Raw genomic sequence first — 21,414 nt, 5'->3', positions numbered from 1 at the left:
ATTTCTAAAATGCTAAATATGATTCACAACTAAGTATTCAAAGTCATTTTAGTAAACACGCTACAAGATTTTTAAATGCAAAGGTATTAGAAGATCATGAGAATCGTGCATTGCACATGTAATAATTGTTAATGTGCTCTTCAATTTTAGAACCCTTTCCATTTACGGCAGGTTTATGTCTATCATACGATTATTATCATGTGTATCCTTGTCTATCCAATTTCTAATATTTTTAACTATGAGATTATTCTTGTCGAACGTTTTTCTCCCTCAATAAGAAGTAGTAGGTTATATTTTACTCCTTAGTTAATATGTTCTAAATAACCCATTTTACTTACTTTTGACAATTCTAAGAAGGTGTTTATCATTCCCATCATTTGTAATAACTTTTAGTCATTCTGCGTCCGGTCCATGAGATCTTTCCTCGGAAATCATACATTTCGAAAACTTCATACAATAATAATATGTACTGAATTATGTATTGAAGTTTTTACGAACCTACATCTAACATACAATGATAGCGAAGACTTTGCGACGGTTTTTTCATTCGTTTGAAGGCCGATCTTTAATTAACAATAATGTTACCTAGGTACCTATGTTTGAAGTATTTTCTTTACCGACATAACGTTTTGTATTAACGTACCTACACAGAACTGTACACTGCATTATACTAGAACTGATTATTTTTTATTTAACAATGGAAGAGCGTTCTAATAAAAAAGTACATGAAGTGATGGATAGTAAAAAGCACAATACGGTTTTGCTTTTATTGCTGTTTTTTAGTACCAAAGTTTAATAAACAATGTACATGTAAGTAAATCTAAATTTAGTGGTAAAATACAGTATGGCTACAAGTGGTCGAAAAAGTATGATGTCATGAAAGTTAGGGAAACTGAAAAACTAATTTGGCCCCTAAGAAAAGATGAACAGAATATTATATTTTATGTTTATTTGAAAGAACTCTTTAAATTGATTGACGAAGCACATAAATCTATTGGCCATGGAGGTAGAACAAGAATATTGAAAGAATTAAAACAGAAGTACAACAATATAACTGTAGAAATCATAACGATAGATTTGGATTTGTATTAAACTTGTCAGAAAAAATCTAAAGTTCCCAAAACATGTTTAGTAGTGAAATCTATACTGTCAGAATAAACGAATAGTAGATGTCAAATACTAATCGAAAAAAAGTAGCACGAAATCAACCAATACAATATCTCCTCTATGTGGACCCTAAAAAAGCTTATGATATTGTGCCACAACAAAAACTCTGAGAAGCTCTCGAGAAAACAAATATTGGTATAACCTTAATCAAGGCTGTTCAAGACCTCTACAAGAACAACACCAGTAATATAATGAAAGGTGAGGAGGTATTCAAGGGTTTCACTATCAGCAAAGGACTCAAACAAGGATGCTGCGTGTGTCCTACTTTGTTTAAGATCTACTCGGAGCAAGCGATGAAGACGTGGAAAAGAAAATGCAGAAAAATGGGAAATCCACTAAACACGTAATATTGTACACATTAAGTTTTGCAGACGACCAGATAGTGATGGCCCAAGACTATGAAGACCTCGAATATATGACCCGTAAACTTGTCGAAGAATACGATCTATGTCTGTGCTAGAAGTAAATATCAAGAAAACTGAATATATGTGTATTGGGGGAATTCAACAAAATCTAATTTTGGAAGAAATACAGCGAGAAATAAATCACTGTCAAAAATACAAATATTTAGGCATGTAAATTACCAACGATGGAAAATTAGACGAAGAAATTAATCATATAAATAACCAGGGAAGACAAGCCATTAGGCAATTAAACAGTCTACTGTGGGACAAAACAATCTCCAAAGAAAACAAACACAAAATCTATAACAGCATTATAAAAAGCATTGTTGCATAGGAAGTGAGGTATGGCCACTGAAAGGAAAAAACTTAAAAGCATTAGAAGCAACAGAATGGAGATGAGCGGCTGGAAAATTAAGATTAGACAGAGTTAGAAACGAAAGAATATGAGAAATTATGAGTGTCAATCATTATATAACAGAGGACATCAAAATAAATCAACTAAGATGGTACGGACACGTCCAAAGAATGGATAAACACAGAATGCCAAAGAAAGTATTGAACTGGACACCGCATGGTAGAAGAAAGCAAGGTAGACCGAGATTAAGTTGGTGAGAAGGAATTGATAAAGATTTAAGGGAGAAGGGAGTTGAAAAAAACCTTTGGAACGACCGAGATAAATGGAGACTGGATATCAGAAGACGGCGTAGAACATTATAAACTGATTGATTGATTGATTGAGATGTCAAATAGATTTGATAGATATGCAACTCCAGGCAGATAATGAATTCAAATTCATTTCTGTCTATCAAGATCACTTAACAAAATTTGTATAATTACGGCCGTTGAAAACTAAACGTGCAGAAAAAGTTGCATTAGTTCTTCTTGACATATTTTGTGAGTTTGGAGCTTCTGTCATTATCCAAAGCGACAATGGACGAGAATTCTCCAACAGTTATAGAAGAACTATGCTCCATGCGGAAAGATTTGAAGATAATACACGGTAAGAAAAGATACAGTTAGTCACGAAGATCTATTCAACGTGCGAATCAAGACATCGAAGATATGCTGAGTTCCTGGTTGAAAAGCAACCAAATATACGAGTGGTCAGAGGGTCTTCGATTTGTACAATTCGCCAAGAACCATTCTGACAGTGGAGTCCGTATGAAGCTATGTTTGAGGTTCCTGTCAACATTGAAAAATTTGAAAACTTCATCATTACTAGAAGATGCTCTAGAAATTATTTCGACTAAAGAAGATTTGGAAGCGTTGGTGAAACAAGTAGAATAAACCTAGTCAGGTTCTGATTCTGAAGAAAGTGGATAAGCAGACGTGAATGAACCAAATAAGCTTCTAATAGAATGAGGGCCAGAATAACCTGAGCAACAATCAGTGAATGAATCTAATGCGATTATAGAAGAACTATCTTCTAATCAAATTTCAGAGAGGCAAGATTCTGTTGCAATTAAACGGACACGTGCAAAGGAAGGTCTTGAAAAGCCAGCGAAGAAAATGCTTAAAACATCAAACCCCCCGGTAATGTCGGTGGTAGGGTAAAATTAAAACTGCCAGATGTTGTAAAAAAAACTTGTACTGGAACCAAAACGCCAGAGTTAGGATCGAAGGTTCCACATCCGCAGAAGTAGAAATTAGGAGGGGAGTTAGACAGGGATGTGTTCTGTCGCCTCTGCTATTTAATCTTTACTCCGAGTTTCTATTTAAAGAAGCATTGGAGGATTCCAAGGATGGAGTCAATGTGAACGGCGTAAATATCAACAGTATCAGATACGCCGATGATACAGTGTTAATTGCGGATTCCGACTTAGGTCTACAACGACTCATCGACAAGACCAACTCGACCTGTGAGCAATTTGGTATGAAAATAAACATTAAAAAAACCAAAGTGATGTCAATCCGAAAAAACCAAAACGTACCTCAACCTTGCACAATAAATGGGCACATTTTAGAACAGGTCAATAGATTTAAGTACCTGGGATGTTGGATCAATAGCAGCCTAAATCCTGATCTAGAAATAAGATCGAGAATAGAACAGGCCAGAAAATCTTTCGAAAAAATAAAAAAACTGCTTTGTGATTCTCGAATAAAACTCGAAATTCGACTACGTTTATCAAAATGCTACGTCTGGTCGACTCTTCTATATCCAGTTGAAACGTGGACCCTTAAAACATCAACCGTAAATAAATTGGAGGCCTTTGAAATGTGGATCTACCGGAGAATACTCAAAATTTCATGGACATCGCATACCTCAAACGAAGAAGTGCTGCATAGAATAGGCAAGGAAAGAGAACTTTTTAACACAGTAAAAGTTAGAAAAAAATCATACCTAGGCCACATACTGAGAAATAATAAGTACCAATATGCCCAACTTATAGTGAAAGGAAAAATCGAGGGAAAGAGAGGCCTAGGAAGGAAAAGACTATCGTGGCTCAGAAACATCCGACAATGGACAGGGCTAAATTTTGAACAGCTAATAAGAACAGCTGAAGATAGAGAAGAGTTTAAAATTGTAGTAGCCAACCTCCATTGAGGAGAGGGCACTTTAAGAAGAAGAAGCCAGATGTTGGAAGGGCACGAAGTAATTCTAGAAATGTTTTGGTTGTTATTATGGGTTTTCAAAATTAATCATACGAATTGGGTAAGAAGAGCGACTGCCACAGTTCTATAACAGAAATCAATTTACCATCTGCAAAGAATCATTCATTTCTCTAGACGTGGTTCCAAAACTAAACATTTCATTGCGTGAGTATGTTAGAAAAACGTCTTTGTCTAGTGGGCAAGGCTATCAGCAATGTGCTTGCAAAATTAAATGTTAAACAGATACGTCGATGAGATAAGTGGAAATGTAAAGAAATGGAAAATTGTGTAATTCCAAGTGGCATGAGAGTTTGTGTCACAATAAATAGTAAGTAAGTAAAGTAGTAGTATTAATTCAGGCAAAAAAACCCAATTCAGGTTTAACAAAATGTCTCTTGTTTTTAATTCAGTTCAATAAAAATCACACCTCTTGAATAGCTGTTGAAAGTAATTGTTTTTATTTTATCATTTTATACTTTTACCGCTGTTCCTTGGTAATTATATACAATTACCGGTAAAAGTAGATAACTGAAAATAATTTCCTACATTTACCGTCGGCTCTGGTAATTTAATTACCGATAGTTGTATACAATTACCAATTATCTACTCTTACCATAACATTATATACCATATATTACAGAGATGCAACCCTGGTGCTTTACATTGCGTGTGGCTACCAAATCTTTTGTTTTCGTTATATTTATGTTTAGTCCCTGTCTGTCATCATTACTTGTTATAGCTTGCATTACTTCTTGTAAGTCTTCAATACTTTCTCAACTATATCTGTGTCCCAAAAGTACCGAGCCTGACCTAGAGATGGCGATAGTTGATTGAAAGATATCACTAAATTAGAACTTCTTCTTCTTAACGTGCCCTATCAAGTCCCCTTGACGTTGGCGATTAACATGGCGAAACTGTCTCTGTCTTGAGCTATTCTAAAGAGTTGTTTAGCTTTCCTCATTCCTGTCTACTCCCTGATATTCTTCAACCAAGAGGCCTGCTTTCTACCAATTCCTCTGCGTCCTTCGATTTTACCCATCATAATAAGTTAAAGAATATTATATCGGTCTCCCCTTACTACGTGTCCAAAATAGGCCATCTTTCTACATTTGATGTTATCAAGCAGCTCGCGAGCAGCATTTGCTCTCTCAAGGACTGCCACATTTGTCAGCATAGCCGTCCACGGAATTTTCAGCATACGTCTGTGCAGCCACATCTCAAAGGCCTCCAGACGATTAAAGGTGGATATTTTTAATGTCCATGCTTCGACACCTTATAAGAGAACTGACCAAATGTAGCATTTAACCATGCGCTTTCGAAGTTGAAGTTGCAAGTTATCATTACAGAAGAATGACTTCATTTTTAAAAATGTCGTGCGGGCTATCTCGATTCTACGTTTTATCTCTTGATCTGGATCTAGTTGTTCAGTAATATGGCAACCAAGATAATTAAAACTGGACACTCTTTGAATTATATGACCATCAACATAATCGTGCATCTTGATGTGCCAAACGGCTAAACACAATGTGTTTTGTTTTTGAACAGTTTATGTTTAGGCCAAACTGTCTTCCCACTGTATCAACGGCATTTAAAAGGCATTGTAATCCATTCATGTCATCACTTAAAATAACTGTATCGTCTGCATATCTGATTGTATTTATCAGAATTCCATTAACTTTCACGCCCCATTCCAAATTATGCAGCGCTTCTTTAAATATTCTATCTGAATATAAATTAAATAACAGTGGGGATAGTACACAACTCTGTCTGACACCTCTTTGTATTTTACATATTTCTGTTGATTTTCCGTTTATGCGAGCTGTCGCTGTTTGACGCCAGTATAACTTTTCTATGAATCGTATGTCTTGACTATCAACTCCTTTATCTTTTAATATTGTAATTAATTTGTGATGCTGTACTCGATCAAAGGCCTTTTCATAGTCAATAAATACAGCAAAGACGTCTTTCCTTTAATTTCGACATTTCTGCAGTAATACATTTAGTGCAAAGAGGGCGTCCCGAGTTCCCAGTCCATTTCTGAAGCCAAATTGTGTTTCATCCTGGTCTTCTTCACATTTATCTCTGATTCTACTGTGGATGATGCGTAGAAATATTTTTAAAGTGTGGCTCATAAGGCTTATCATTCTATAATCGCTACAGTTTTTCGGACGTTGTTTTTTTGGTAGTGTTATGAATTCGGACTTTAACCAATCTTCAGGGATATCACCAGTCGAATAAACATCATTGAAAAGCTTGACCAGTATTCCAATGTTTTCCTCATTTATAAGCTTTAACAGATCACAATTTAAATTAGAACACAGATCCGTTATTGGAATGGCCAAAATTCATGAATATAAGTTTGAATTGCTACCCCATGCAGCCTATTCTCCAGGTTTATCACCCTTGGATTGGTTTGTGTTCAAAAACTTGAAAAAATGGCTCAGTGGTTAAAGATTTTTTAACGGTGAAGAAGTGATGTCGGCAGCCAATGGCTATTTTAAGGAGCAAGGCAGTTCTTATTATAAACAGTTGGAAAATACATAGACTTTTCCTAAAAATTTTGTGTTTTCTTTTTTGGGTTAGGTTTACTTCTGGGTTTACTTGGGTTTACTTCTGGGACCACCCACTGGAAACTCAAGTTTTGACATTGATTTCTTAACTTTAGTTTGATTTTTATATTCTCAAGGGCTCTTCGAAAGGGCTCATTTGTTCTGAACATTTTTACCAGAAGAGAATTTTCACAACATTAACTTTATATCTCTTTGTTAATTGACTTGTTTGTTGCAAAAACAGAAAAAAAGGTATCGGGAGAAAAAAATGTTTTCTTTTTTACTAAATAACTAATACTTGAAACGAGTGACACTCGAACATATGAAAAAAGGAAAGAATCTGTCAATAAGACCTCCAATCTTAAATAGCTGACAGTAAATCAACTGTATCTTAACCTTTAGTCTATTAGTCATCAATAATTGACCACATACAGTTTTCATTTTTAAAGATTTAAGTTTTCACTTTATTCATGAAGTTATTATTCTAATTGATATTCTTGTTGTTTACTGTTTTAGGTTCTTTAGATTACGAGAAACAAACTGTTCATCAATTGAAAATTTTAGCAGTGGATAGGGCAAAGGAAGGAAGAGTCAACACAGCCACAGCTGCACTGCTAATCAAAGTGGAAGATGTAGAAGACCAACCACCAGAGTTTGTTCGGATCACTCCTTTTACCAAAATCGAAGAAAACAGTCCGATCGGGACGTCAGTCTTAAGGGGTAACACAGTTAAACTTTGTTTAGAAAATAAATTAAATAAAAGAAAACATCTTTGTTCGTCAAGTTAGGTTTGATGGTTTGTTAGTCTTACGTTGAAAGAGTCTCAACGTAATTGAAATTGAAATCAAGTGACGGAAAATTCTAAGAAATGCTTTATTGTATAGACGTTAGTGTATCTATGGTAACATTTATAGCAGGTGGAGTTCCAAAATGCTTAAGTTTTAATTTAAATTATTAAAAGTTTGCGGAAATAATGTAGGAAACAATAATATAGATTCCATCAAAACCGTCTTCTTCTTACTTAACATCATTAATAAAAATATAATATTCTTGCTCGTACGTTTCTTTGTAAAACTCGCGAACATACCGGGGCACATCCTTTGCCAAAGACATATAAAGCTCAATATAATTGAACACGATTAAAAGTAAGATTATGCAAGTTACGGAGTAATTTACTTAAGTTATTATATGTATCTACTTAGCAACAAGAGAAAGCGAGCAAAACATTTATCATTTCATTAATATTTTCAAACTAAATATTTACTTTTTTTAGTTGTCGCTGTAGATGGCGATCGAGGAGTCAACAACCCCATCGAGTATTCCCTTCTATCGAATAGTTTGAATAGTATTAATGATGTTTTTTCAGTAGAGAGAGATACAGGAGTTGTATTTACAACTAGTGTCATCGACAGAGAAGCCTTACCTGGTGGAGCAGGAACCTACATTCTCCAAATAACAGTAAGTATTTAATATATATGAGAAAATAATAAAAAAATAACTGAAAAAAATAGCATGGCGTAAATGTTACAACAACGTAAACAAAGAAATGCAAGATGAATTGAGGCTACGAGAGCAAGAGTGGGCTAACCCCAAATATTGAATAATGGATTTACATGAACCAAGAATATATGTGTTTTTTTGAAATTTTATAAAATTAAAAGATGATGCCAAAAGGTACTCATTGTCTACAAATTTGGTATATTCCACAACTTCGTGGGTTAGGTTAGGTTAGGTTAGGTTAGGTTTGGTTAGGTTAGGTTAGGTTAGGTTAGGTTAGGTTAGGTTAGGTTAGGTTAGGTTGTTTTGTTAGGTGTTTTCAAATTTTTGTTATTTTCTATAATGCAAAATCACCTTACTGGCAAGATTTATGTTATAATATACGAAAATGTTGGTTAGACCGGTTTTGCTTTAAAACTTTAGGTCAGTAGAAGTGATTGCAATCTATAACTCAATTATCAACAAAATGTTGGTTAGCCCACTCTTGCTCTCATAGCCTCAATTTAGTTTAAAAAATCCTATTTGTAAATATACTAGCAGTTCTACACTCCTTCAAATTTCGTGTAAATTAAGTGGCTGTACTTTGCTTTAATAGGTAAACTTTAATCCGTTTTATGGAAAAACATGATAAAAATGCACAAAACTAAAGAATCAATTTTAATCACCCTAATTTTTAATACTACCTCTAACTATTAACTACTCGTACGTCTAATTTTTGTCTTTTTGGCCCTTTTTAGAACATTCGTTTTGTGGACTTTGATGTTATTTTCCTTTACTTCATTTTTAGGCAAAAGAAATAGGCAGCAAAATAGTTCCTACTCCAACTGCCACTACAGAAGTTACCGTAATGGTTACTGATGTCAACGATGAAACTCCAACGTTCAAAAGCAATTACTACGAATGCGAAATTGCGGAAAATGCTCAGATCAACACACCCGTTACCTTTTTGGGAAACGCTCTACCAGAAGTCTACGATTATGACCAGGTAAATATTAAATTAAATTTGTTTATATCCACTTCATAAAACTCCAATGAACGTAACAGTTTTCTGTAGTCACTAATGTTTAACAAGATTATGCTAAAAGCCAACAAAAGCCATTTAAAATTGGGGAAATAGGGTGTAGAAAAAGCAAATTTCTAATAAAACAACTATTTCGAAAAAATATTAAATATGTAAGAACTTACTCCAACTTACATAAACTTAAATCATAATTTACTCTGCTCCAGAAAATAAATTAAATTTGAGAAACAAACTAACAAAGCCAACTAATACAAACAGGGTATGTCTCGATTTCATCAGAAATCCTCTAACACTTGAGCATAATATATTACAGCAAATTAATAGAAATTAAGAAATGCACAAAATAACGAAAATACCAAACGAAAACATAACCATTAAAGAATGTTGATATTAAATTTAGATGATTTAGAAGAAGTAAAAGAGTTTATGAAAACACTTATTTTATTCCTTTCTTCTTCATTTATAAAGGTTTTTCTAAACTTTCCTCTTTCGTCCGGTTGGATTATGTCCGAAGACGATGATTTTCTTTTCTTTTGAATCATAGTTTCTAGCAATCTCCGACTTTCTCCGAATACTTTTAAAAAACAGTTCTTGCAAACAATAACTTCAATGTGATACTTGACACTAGTTTGTCTAAATTTGTCACTGTTTTCTGTCCTTTCTGTTCTTCTTTTAGGTTTATCTAACTCTAACAAGGACGCTATCTAACTACACCTCCTGCTATAGTCATTCATCTTCCAATAATCTGCGAAGACCTTTTTACAGACATTGTCCGAAACCTTTTCAATACACTTTTTCATACACAAAATCCTCAAAATCTTTCGTTATTCTCTTACTCTCCTGTTTTCGCCTTTTAATCCTCTCTTTCTCCCAGTTCCAGCCTTTGTAAGAGGAATTTGTGCAGATATTGCTGTAATACAAGTACTGGGTGTTTTAGCAGATTTTTCACAAGTACCTTGATTAATTTCATTTACAAAATTATCCGTGTCTTCAGCTTCTAAAGGTAAAATGGTTGGTTCTGTTTGTCTATCTATTCCAACATAATTAGTACTTACTGGTACCAAATCTGTGTCTTACACTGACCATTGACTTTCTTATTTTATGTACAGCTTCGTATTCATCACCTGATGACTCAAAATCAAGCAGGTCTTCGACTGAATTCTAGTTGGCATCTCTGTCTGAGTCATCTGAATTAATCAGATCCATTAGATGAGGTGGAATACTTGGAGCAGGACTTAAAACTGAAAACATTTTTTGGTCATCTTATACCGAAAAGATCACACTCTGTTATACATCAATAGGAGAAAAGGTACCATTATTTCCTGTTGCTAATTGTAACGGAAGGAAATATTAAACAGATCATAATAAAATTATGTATAATACATATAATAAAATCTTTGAATAAAGAAAATTTGTTTTGTTTGGAAACAATATACAATTTTTCAAACTTTACCCGACAAAAAAAGCATGTTTTACTCTGGAGGAAAGTTGCATTCCCCCTTTTTACTATTACTTTACTTTTTCTTCTTCTTGAAGTTCCATCTTCTATCGAAGGTTGGAAATCATCATGGCTATGCGGACTCTGTTGACTGCCGCTCTAAAAAGTTCTGCACTACTGCATTCAAACCATTCCCTTAAGTTCTTAAGCCAGGATATTCTTCGTCTTCCCATATTTCGCTTTCCTCGGATTTTGCCTTACATAATAAGTTGTAATAATGCGTATATTTGCGGTATTTGCCCTCTCATCACATGTCCTAAGTCCTAAAGGTACATGAGTACATGTCCTTTTTGCTTTACTTCCACGTTTGACATTCTTTGGATCCATGATATTCGTAGGATTCTTCTGTAACACCAAAATTCAAAGGCGGCCAACTTATTCAGATGGACTTGTTTTAGTGTCCACGCTTCCAAGCCATAAAGAAGAGTAGAGAACACGTAACATCGAAGCATTCTCAGGCATAGTTCTAACCTTATATCCCGACAATAAACTTTTTAAGTTTAATGAATGATGCACGTGCTATTTCCATGCGTGTCTTAATTTCTTTGGTTTGGTCTACATCTGATGTTATCCATGTTCCTAAGTATTTATAGTTATTAACACTCTCAATTGCAGTATCTTCAATAGTCAGTTGGATATTTGCATGTGCAGATTTAGTCATGATCATGCATTTAGTTTTCTTTAAATGTATCTTCAGTCCATACTCATGACAGCGTTCATTAAGTCGTTGCATTACGTTCTGTAAATCATTGTTGTTATCCGTCATTATTACTGTATCGTCTACAAAACATAAGTTATTCAAAACTTCTCCATTGATAGATATACCTTCTATTGAGTCTGAGAGCGCTTTTTGAAATACCGCTTCACTGTAGACATTGAAAAGTAGTGGGGACAGCACGCAACCCTGGCTGACTCCTCTCTGTATTCTGATATTTTGGGTGTACTGCTTGGCAACTCTCACCTTGGCAGTTTGATTCCAATATAAATTAGATATCATTTTCATATCACGACATTTATATTTTTGCTTTTTAATATATCTACAAGCTTTTTATGTGGAACCTTATCAAATGCTTTTTCAAAGTCTACAAAACATAAGTACATGTCCTGATTCATGTCCATGCATCTCTGAGCCAGCATATTCAAGCCGAACAAAGCATCTCTTGTACTCATACCATTTCTAAAGCCAAATTGTGTGTCACTAATTTCATATTCAAGAGTTTTAACAATTCTGCTGTGAATTATTTTCAAAAATGTTTTAAGTGTGTGACTCATTAAAGCTATTGTTCTGTGATCTGAGCAAGTTGTTGCACTTGGCTTTTTGGGAATTGCTACAAAGGTCGATTGCAGCCATTGTCTGGGGATTGTGGCAGTCTGATATATTAGATTAAAGAGTTCAACCATTACATCAATAACATCTTCATAGATGAGTTTTAATAATTCGATTGGCACATCATCTGGTCCAGTAGCTTTACCCTCTTTTGTGTTTTTGATGGCATAGATGGCTTCTTCTCTTAATATTGGTGGTCCGGTATCCTCGGTGATTTCTAATGACAGTTCTTCTCTTTCATCATTAAATAGTTGTTGGATGTAATTGGTCCAGTGACATAATCTCTCCTTCATATCAGTAATAATATCCCCTTTATCATTTTTAAGGATATTCGTTCTTGTACGTTTTCTAGAACCTGTCATTTCTTTGATTTTTTTGTGTAAATTAAAGCTATCATACTTTTTATCCAGATCTTCTATTGCTTTACTAGTTAAACAATAGCTATTAACTGTAGCTCACTACAATACGTTAGTGTTAAGAAAAACAGTCGTATTATAAACGATTTATTAAAAAGATAACAGATAGAGCTTTATAATTTTTTTTTTGTGTAAAAGTGAAGCGGCCAATTCTTACCATAGAAATTATGAAATACATGTTTTTGTAATTAAAAGTTGAATAGACCATTAGTAATACGGCCTAAAGTCTTCAGCAATATTAAAAACTTAAATAAAACTTACCACGGCTTGGACTTTCTTCTGTCTCAAGTATGCTATGTGCTCTCGATGGCATGGTTAAACTTTTAACTAAATTCCTTCAACTAAAACTAAACCAACATAATAATCACAGGTTAAACTTTTAATGTTATGTTGTTCATTCAAGTACAAACATGTTTGAAATGACCTAGTCAATATGCCACTGATTAGTTAAATATGTAGACAAATCAGCTATTTAACGGCGTACAGAGAGTCAACGTAATAACTTATTGGTGCGCGGTGTGTTAAGTCATGGTCGCACTAATGGTCATGGAGTTAAGTCGCAAGATTGTGGGACTTAACACACTGAATCTTCCTATTTCTTAAATAATGTTTAGTGTAAAAAGTGATATATTCAAGTTCAGGAATTAGTATTGATTATTTTTCACTTGTGCAAAAATGAATATCTCAGTTTAGAAATGGAATTGGGCTTGACATATTATACACACATATAGATATCAAATTCTAACATGCAGTTAGTGCATTGGCTAATTCGACCATTTTTGGACTTAACTCACTTTACGCACAGATATACAGCAAAAAAACAAGTTATTCTACAGTTTTAAGTTATTTTATATTTTTTGTTATGTTTTATTGTTTATGATTTTTAGGGCATAAATGGAAGTTTTTTCCTGTACGTAAAAGGTGGTGGAGATGCATTTGATATTACCCCTAGCAAGGCGGTGAACGAAGCCACATTTATGATAAGGGTCAAGAACAGCACAACCCTTGACTTCGAACGAATCAAAAGAATCAACCTCACACTTGTAGCTAAAGAAATCGTTAAAAGCAAGCCGAAATTTAGCGAAGCATCCGTAATGGTGAATATCTTGGATAGGAACGATAATTTTCCAGAGTTTTCCAAATCGTTGTATGAAGTTTCGGTGCCAGAGAACTGCGATGTAGGAACTACGGTTGCTTGGGTACAAGCCCTTGATGATGATTCAGGAAAGTTTGGAAGTAGAGGGATTCGATATACTAACTTAGCAGGAAGTATTGATTATATGTAAGTAAACAATTTTAAATACCATTGTTGATATTTTCCGTCTTATTTTACTGCTTTTATCTATTTTTTACATGCTCCAGATGACAATCGTCAAAGCTCTTCATGTGCGTTAACTTGAATTTATCCTGCTTTATCTATTGTTTTAAGTATTTCCAAGGTTATCACTGTGTCTAATATTTCATTTGTATTAAAACTAATTTTAATAATAAAATTAGATTGAGGCATCAATAATTGGGTAAATTTTAGAAAAACTATAATCTCACCAATGGCGCTATAGCTCTAATTGAAACTTGGCCTCCTCCAAATTATGCTTCCAACCTCGTCGGCGCTTATCTCCAGGTTCTCACGTCTAGCAAATTTTACGCGACCGCTGCCACTTCATCTTCCCACCTTTTTCGTGGCCTTCCTTTTGGTCCGTCGCCCTGCATTTTACTATCTACGGCTCTTTTCGGCATTATTTCTGTCTCTATTCTCCCTATATCATCAGCCTATCGAAGACTCTGAAGTTCATGGTTGTTTTTTGTCTTTTGAGTATGTATTCTAGTCCGGTCTCTTTTGCCTTAGTTTTTAATTATGAATATATTTCTTCCGCCTCTTCTGTTCTTCGATACATAATGCTGATGTCATCGGCATAGGCGGAAATCTGTATTGATTTATTTGTTATGAAATTACCTCTTCCTATATTCAGCTATCTTATCACATATTCGAGAGTCAAGTTGAATAGTGTCGGTGTTAACTTGCCTCCTTGCTTTAATACTTTGACTGTTGAAAATTTCTCAGTGAGCTCATTTTGTACTCTGACAGTTTCTGCAGACGAATCCATTGTTGCTTTTACTAGCAGCATGTATTTTTGAAGGATGTTAAAGCTATGCAATATTTAATATAACTTGTGTCTATTAATTAAGTCTAATTTAAAATTTATGTTGCGGATATCGATGTCGTATTTCCACGATTTGTTTTGAATTTGTTTGACTGTAAATAGCTGGTGAATTGTAGATCTTTCTTGTCGGAAACCGATTTGATATTTCCCAACAATATTTTCAGTTAGTTGTTAAAGACGATATCTACGAACAGCTAGAGGAAGTATACGACAGCTCAGCGAGAAATGATATCAAGATGTACTAGAAGGTACGAATGCTCAAATAGGCGGAGAGGAAATTTTCTTAGGAACCATTGGTAAACATTCCCTACATCAAAACATCAATGAGAATGGAGAATGACTTATGAACTTTACCAGTAGAAAAAAGCATGATCATAAGCTAGACTTTTTCCCACACAGCGACATAATACAAAGTAACATTGATTATGCCTGGTGGAACAACCACCAACCAAATTGGTTATGTCTTGATAGACAAAAGGACCGCAACAATAAAAACTTCTAGGCAGTACCTTTTCAGTTCCTTTTTATAACTTTATCATCTAAATAAATCTTTATAAAACTTCCAAAAATAGAAAAAGATGTTTAGAAAATATATTAGTTTCCAATTTTAACATTAAAATAACTATTGGAGATGAAAAAATTAAATATATTAGTGTTCTCGTTTCAATACTTTATCGGAAAAAACTAAATTATATCATTCATATTTACCCAATACTTTTACAGGTTAAACTTACACCCAACGTCTGGAGTTATAACAGTAAAAATAGCCGGAGGACCCAACTGGGATAGAGAACAAATCTCCAGACATTTTCTGACAGTCGAAGCAAGAGATGATTTGGGTTATGGCAACCGAAATTCAGTCCAACTAGTTATCAACATCGAAGACATCAACGATAACGCTCCCATGTTCGTCCAGAGCAAATATGAGGCCAGGTTGTTCGAGAACAAGTTGGATTTTGAACAACCGTTGAAGGTTGAAGCAAGAGATGCTGATTTAAATGGTAAAAAATTTCTTGGTTTTCCTTTTTTTGTTTTTTAGTAGGCTAGAATTAATATAACTACTTAGAGCTACAGTATCACTAATGCGGAAGATATATCTTCTTGGTAAAGGTGAAAAGCTATCACCAGCCTAAAGAAGCTGTACAGAGCGCATAATTTCCCAGTTATACTTGACTGTAGTTGCGTCATACTTTGTCCGCGTTGTCAGTGCTACTAACGCGACTGATTTGTATGTACGCGATTTACTTCATGGTAGTGCCATTGTCCGGTTGGACCGACGCTAACGCGGTGTTGCTAACGCGACGGCATTAGCGCTCGTAAAACAGAGTCTTAAGGGCCCTGTTATATGAGCGCTAATGCCGTTGCATAACAAGCTGCGTTAGCGTCAGCTCAACTGGACTATGACACTACCTTGAAGTAAATTATACGAACGACATTGCCGTCAGCGAGTTCGCGTTATCCTGACGGCAAGCATTGCTAGCGCGGACGGTCGCGTTAGTAGCAAACAGTTCACGCGTTGCACATAGCGCGCAGTAAGTTATACCTAGCGTTGACAACGCAGGTAGAGTGATCTCAACGCGACGCAACTACAGTCACGTATAACTTGGAAATTATGCGACCTGTTTTCCGCGTTATCAACGCGACGGCATTAGCGCTTGTACAACAGCTTCCTAAGAAGTAAGCGCTAAGCAAAAATCAGAAATAGAAGAGTTTATATCCTTTACCAAATTTTATTATTCATGTTTTAAGTCATAAAAAAAATATATCCTACTCCCCGAAAATACATATTCTTCCTTGTTTTTTAGGTACAAAAAACAGCGAAGTAGAATACGAACTTCTCGGTGATTTAGCCGAAAATTTTACCATTGATTCTACAGGATTAATTAGCCCTAAATTCCCCATGGACTTTGAGAGTTTACAGAACTCCTTTTCCAGTAGCGTGTACTCAGTATTTTTAACAGTGCGTGCCCGAGATTGGGGAACCCCCAGTTTGTTCAGTGACGTGCCATTATTGATCTACGTAGAAGATGTCAACGATAATACTCCGGTGTTTGAGAACAGTTTTTACAATAAATCAGTCGCAGAAAATTCTCCGAGTGGGACTTCATTGCTTCAGGTAAGTAGGAATAACTAGATCAAACATAAAATCACTACAAAAGTGGAGAAAAGGCTATCATGAAATAAAAAATGAGAGAATAAGAAAAGAAAAAATAATAAAAACGCCTAATAAATGTTGCTCAAACATAATATGAGTAAAAGAGGAAATGAAAAGAAAAAATAAAAATTAAGAAAAAAATTGGAAAATAAATTGAGTATGATTTTCAAAAAAATCCATAGTTCAAAGCCAAAAAAAAAATCTACAAATTACGTAATTAAGAATAAAATGCATCAAAACTATCAACAATAATGTCGTAGATGATTTCCTAAATCTAAATAAACTTTTTAGGTAAAAGCCCACGACTTCGACGGATCTTTCCCCAACAACCAAATCGTATACAGAATTCAGCACGGTGCCGCCGATAAATTTACCATAGAAACCGAAACTGGAATCGTCAGGGTAGCTAGAGGAGCTTCGTTGGACCCAGATCTGACACAACCGAGAAAGATGGTTTACCCTTTAAAAGTTCTTGCTATAGATGGAGCACCAGGGGATGGTCAATTGCAAGCATTGACTGACGTAGTTATTAACATTATAGATGTTAATAATAAGGCGCCAGTGTTTGATGACCCAGGAAATATAGCTGTATTTGAGAACACACCAGTAAGGAAATCAAGAGTTATCTTGAATACTTGTAATTGTTATATTTCTATATTTTTAGGTAGGAAAAATTATTGCTAACCTATCTGCTAATGATCCTGATTCAACAGCAACGCTGGTGTTCAAAATAGACGACTCTGCCTGCCAAGCAATGAACGAAAGAAGGGTTTTGGTAAAAACACAAGAGTACGACTGTTCTGGAGCCTTTCATCTAGAACCAAGAACAGGAGTATTGTCCATAGGTAAAACATTGGATCGGGAAATTGTTGAGCAATTTCAGTTGGGACTAACTGTAGAAGATATCAATTCAGAAACAGGACAACAAGTGGCACATGGTAAGACTACGACATCATATACATGCATTAATTATTATTAATAAATTTGTTTTAGCAAAAATTGTAATCGACATCCTAGATGTGAATGACAATTCACCAAAGTTTAGAAATTCCTTCTACAAATTTAGTATTGCTGAAAACAGCAAGCATGGGACAGCTATTGGAAGTGTTACCGCCGATGATATCGACAAAAATAAGACTATAACTTACTCTTTGGAAGGACCAATGGAGCTAACAAGTCTCGTCCATTTAAATCAAGATGATGGTAATATTGTAGTGGCTAACAAAATTGATCATGAAATACATCAGTGGATTAATCTGACAGTAAGTAAAAAGTAGATTATATATTATAATTATATGACATATTAAGGTACCACCTAAATGAGGTACATTATATCAGTCCTATTGTACGGACTATATCATAGTTATAGCCCAATCACCAGTGCATCATAATATCCAGCTTAGTCGATCCTCTGTTTTGGTAGAGAGGTATAACTAATACTAAGATTTGTAATAACCGACACCTGATTATTTATTATTCCAAGTACATGTAAGCACCATTTAAATCTGCCATAGTTTGCTCTATGATACTCTTACAAATCCCTAGTCTGTCTCATATCCTCACTACGATTCCAGAATAGCTTCCTAAAATACACTGACTAATACTATCTGTACTGTACTGTCTAATAAGCTCAGCCCCTTTAAACCTGAGTATTGGGTCACCCATATTAAATTGACCTTATTCGTCATTTTAACAGTCGTTAGAGCCCTCTTGCTGTCAAGAACTAGTTAGGTGCCGACACTGTGCACTCCTTTTTACATCTTTAAAGAGAAGAAGCAAAATCTGCATACAGACACCTGTGATTCAGCCAAGTAGTTTTGGGTTCCTAATATCCTAACGAAGTTGTGCCAGAACGAGATGCTCGAATGAGTTAGACCTTTGACACTTCGTCGCGTCACCACTCCGAGACGGTCGGCATCCAACTAAAACCTCTCCACCGTCACTCCAGACATCAGAATAGAAGGGTTGGTTAAGGCAAAACATCTCTCCTGATGCCCTGCTATCACCCCATTACCATTCTTTCTCCCACACATTCATCGGGAAAACCACAAACACACCAATCACCAAAGACTTTTAACCCCCTGCCTTAGCCAACACCGTGCACTGCCGGGCGGTTATTGCTGCCAGTATATCTGAACAGATATTTATGTCCCTACCAAAGATTGCTCTATCAACAATTTGCCAATAACAGACTAAGAATGCGAATATTCCCGTCTAAAAGTACGGTACATTAGAACCAAGAGCCTAACTTTAGGACAAAAGCATTCCAATATAAAAGAAATAAAAAAAACAAAGCGAATGGACCAAGAATAGCAGACATGTACTCGCCAAAATACTAAAAGTACTTAATTATTTCCCTGTTTTATGTATTGTTAAATAACATAATTTTAAAAAATAAATGAAAGTGTTTTGTCATTTATATATATATATATATATATATATATATATATATATATATATATATATATACCCGGTATTTAGGCGTTCCACGCCCTTCCGGTAGGGATCTATGGAGGAGTATCACCTAGCCGCAAGCCCTTATCTCTTGCCGTACTGCTCCACCATAGGCCGATCAGATACCAGTCATTTTTATATTATATTCCAAATATGACAACAAATTAAAAATAGCATGCAGCGATATTTTTTATTTTCATTTACTGTACAAATCATTATGCCGTTTATTAGAAGATTACACTAAGAAAGAAATATTTTCGTTTAGGTAAAAGCAACGGACAGCGGCTATCCACCGCGATCAAGCAGAGTGGAAATCTTCATTCAGATCCTCGACGAGAACGACAATAACCCTTCTTTTCTACCTGAACCATCAGCTCTAATCATCCCTGAAGACATCCACGTAGGAACAGAAATCGCTAGGGTCAAAGCTGTTGATGCAGACTCCGGGGAATATGGAAAGATAACTTACCTATTGGACAGATTGTCCTCCCAAGGAAAATTCACCCTAGACGGAGACACCGGTATATTGAAAGTGTCTGATAAGCTCGATAGAGAAGAGAAACCTAATTTTTTGTTAATCATAGAAGGCTGGGATAATTATCAGTATGGATTCAATAGTGGAGAGAGCAGAAACGCTTTTAAACATATTAAGTAAGAATATTTTTGGTTATTTAAGATACATATAAATAAAATGTTTATAGCTACATGGCTTTTTTTCATTGTATATCTAGATTGATTAGGGAAAAGTAATGTTCTGTTATTACGAACAAGAACTGTTTATTACTTTAGACTATTGTTTTACATTTTCTATTTTTACAAAATAATCTATCAATGCTTCTACTTTGTAGTATAACAATTGAAGATGTAAATGACAATGTTCCTGTACTTCACGTTCCTCCGTACTGCATCAATATAACAGAATTTCACGAACCAGGTCAACCTGTGACAACAATTCATGCATCAGACGCTGATGATCCAGAAACTTCCAATGGGCAGGTAGAGAAATATGTTTATATAATTTAATACCCAAAATATAAAAGAACATACTAACTAAAAACTACCGATTTTCAGGTCATCATCGACATAGCAGACGGTAACGAAGACAACCTTTTTGAACTACAACCAATAAACGAATGGTCTGTTGACATACGAACGACAACCTCTTTAAGAGGAAGACACGGGAACTATACTCTGGTATTGAGAGCCCAGGATCTTGGAATACCTAGTCTACTGGTAGAAGACACACTGAGAATATGTGTAGCAGACTATAACGATCACCCGCCAATTTTCATCAGTCCTCCACCCAACTCTACGTTGAAAGTGCCAGAGGTAAATTAATAAAGACACTAGAATAAGATTTGCAAAAATAGAGAAAAAATATGTGTTATTTGTTACAGAATGCAACAGTAGGCAGTGCTTTAATTCAAATTCTAGCATCAGACGAAGATGTGGGACCGAATGGGGCAGTTCGTTATAGATTGAAAACGGATCCAGCGGGACACTGGAAATTTTTTGAATTACAACCAATATCTGGCATACTGGAACTTCGGTTGCCATTGGATAGAAAGAAACAGAAGATATATGACGTAGGTTATTTTTGATATACATGAATTATTTCCCCATAAAAACAACTCCATTACTTTAATACTAAAATAAAGAAAGATTTTGCATGGATTCTGACATAAATAATAGCTTCTCTTGAATGTGTTTAAAGTCAAATGTAGAAGCATCAAATAATGCTATGTTTCCTTAAAATGATTTTAAATTTGAATTTGTAGATTCGAATCGAAGCTTATGACTTGGGTGTTCCAACGCCATTGAGTTCTGAGTTGGACCTTACTGTTTACGTGAGCGATATGAACAACTATCAACCTCAGTTTATGGTGGATGAATACTATGTAAATTTCACAGGTAAATCTATAAAACATTTATTATTATTATCAAAGTAGTCCATACAACTCGCACTGCCTCTAAAGGAAGTATTTAGTTGTGTCAGGGTATCGAAAGGATCTGTGTTGAGATCTTTCTATATTATCGTGATTTATGCGAGTCGGTAGTTACTCTAGTTCGTCTTTTAATTTCATAAATGTCGTCGGGTTGTATTTTATAAACAACAGATTTAAGATATCCCCAAAAAATAAAGTCTAACGGATTTAACTTTGCTGGTCCCGG

The 21,414-nt window shown here is 35.0% G+C and overlaps 1 protein-coding gene across 1 annotated transcript in view; it reads left to right on the top strand.

Annotated features, from left to right (window-relative positions):
* Cad88C (cadherin 88C) overlaps positions 1–21,414 on the top strand; it is a 96,930-nt gene that overhangs the window by 64,103 nt on the left and 11,413 nt on the right. Inside the window, exons 5-18 of the mRNA XM_072539502.1 lie at positions 7,229–7,432; positions 7,986–8,170; positions 8,997–9,194; positions 13,359–13,753; positions 15,357–15,634; positions 16,439–16,749; positions 17,080–17,394; positions 17,453–17,726; positions 17,782–18,050; positions 19,508–19,893; positions 20,091–20,238; positions 20,314–20,571; positions 20,640–20,828; positions 21,021–21,153. Of these exons, the coding sequence (XP_072395603.1) occupies positions 7,229–7,432; positions 7,986–8,170; positions 8,997–9,194; positions 13,359–13,753; positions 15,357–15,634; positions 16,439–16,749; positions 17,080–17,394; positions 17,453–17,726; positions 17,782–18,050; positions 19,508–19,893; positions 20,091–20,238; positions 20,314–20,571; positions 20,640–20,828; positions 21,021–21,153 (3,543 nt within the window). The remainder of the gene's footprint in view (positions 1–7,228; positions 7,433–7,985; positions 8,171–8,996; positions 9,195–13,358; positions 13,754–15,356; positions 15,635–16,438; positions 16,750–17,079; positions 17,395–17,452; positions 17,727–17,781; positions 18,051–19,507; positions 19,894–20,090; positions 20,239–20,313; positions 20,572–20,639; positions 20,829–21,020; positions 21,154–21,414) is intronic.

Source organism: Diabrotica undecimpunctata, chromosome 1, assembly GCF_040954645.1.
Source record: "Diabrotica undecimpunctata isolate CICGRU chromosome 1, icDiaUnde3, whole genome shotgun sequence".
Lineage (NCBI taxonomy): Eukaryota > Metazoa > Arthropoda > Insecta > Coleoptera > Chrysomelidae > Diabrotica > Diabrotica undecimpunctata.
The sequence above is the reverse complement of the archived record's forward strand: the minus strand, read 5'-3'. Positions and strand labels throughout refer to the sequence as shown.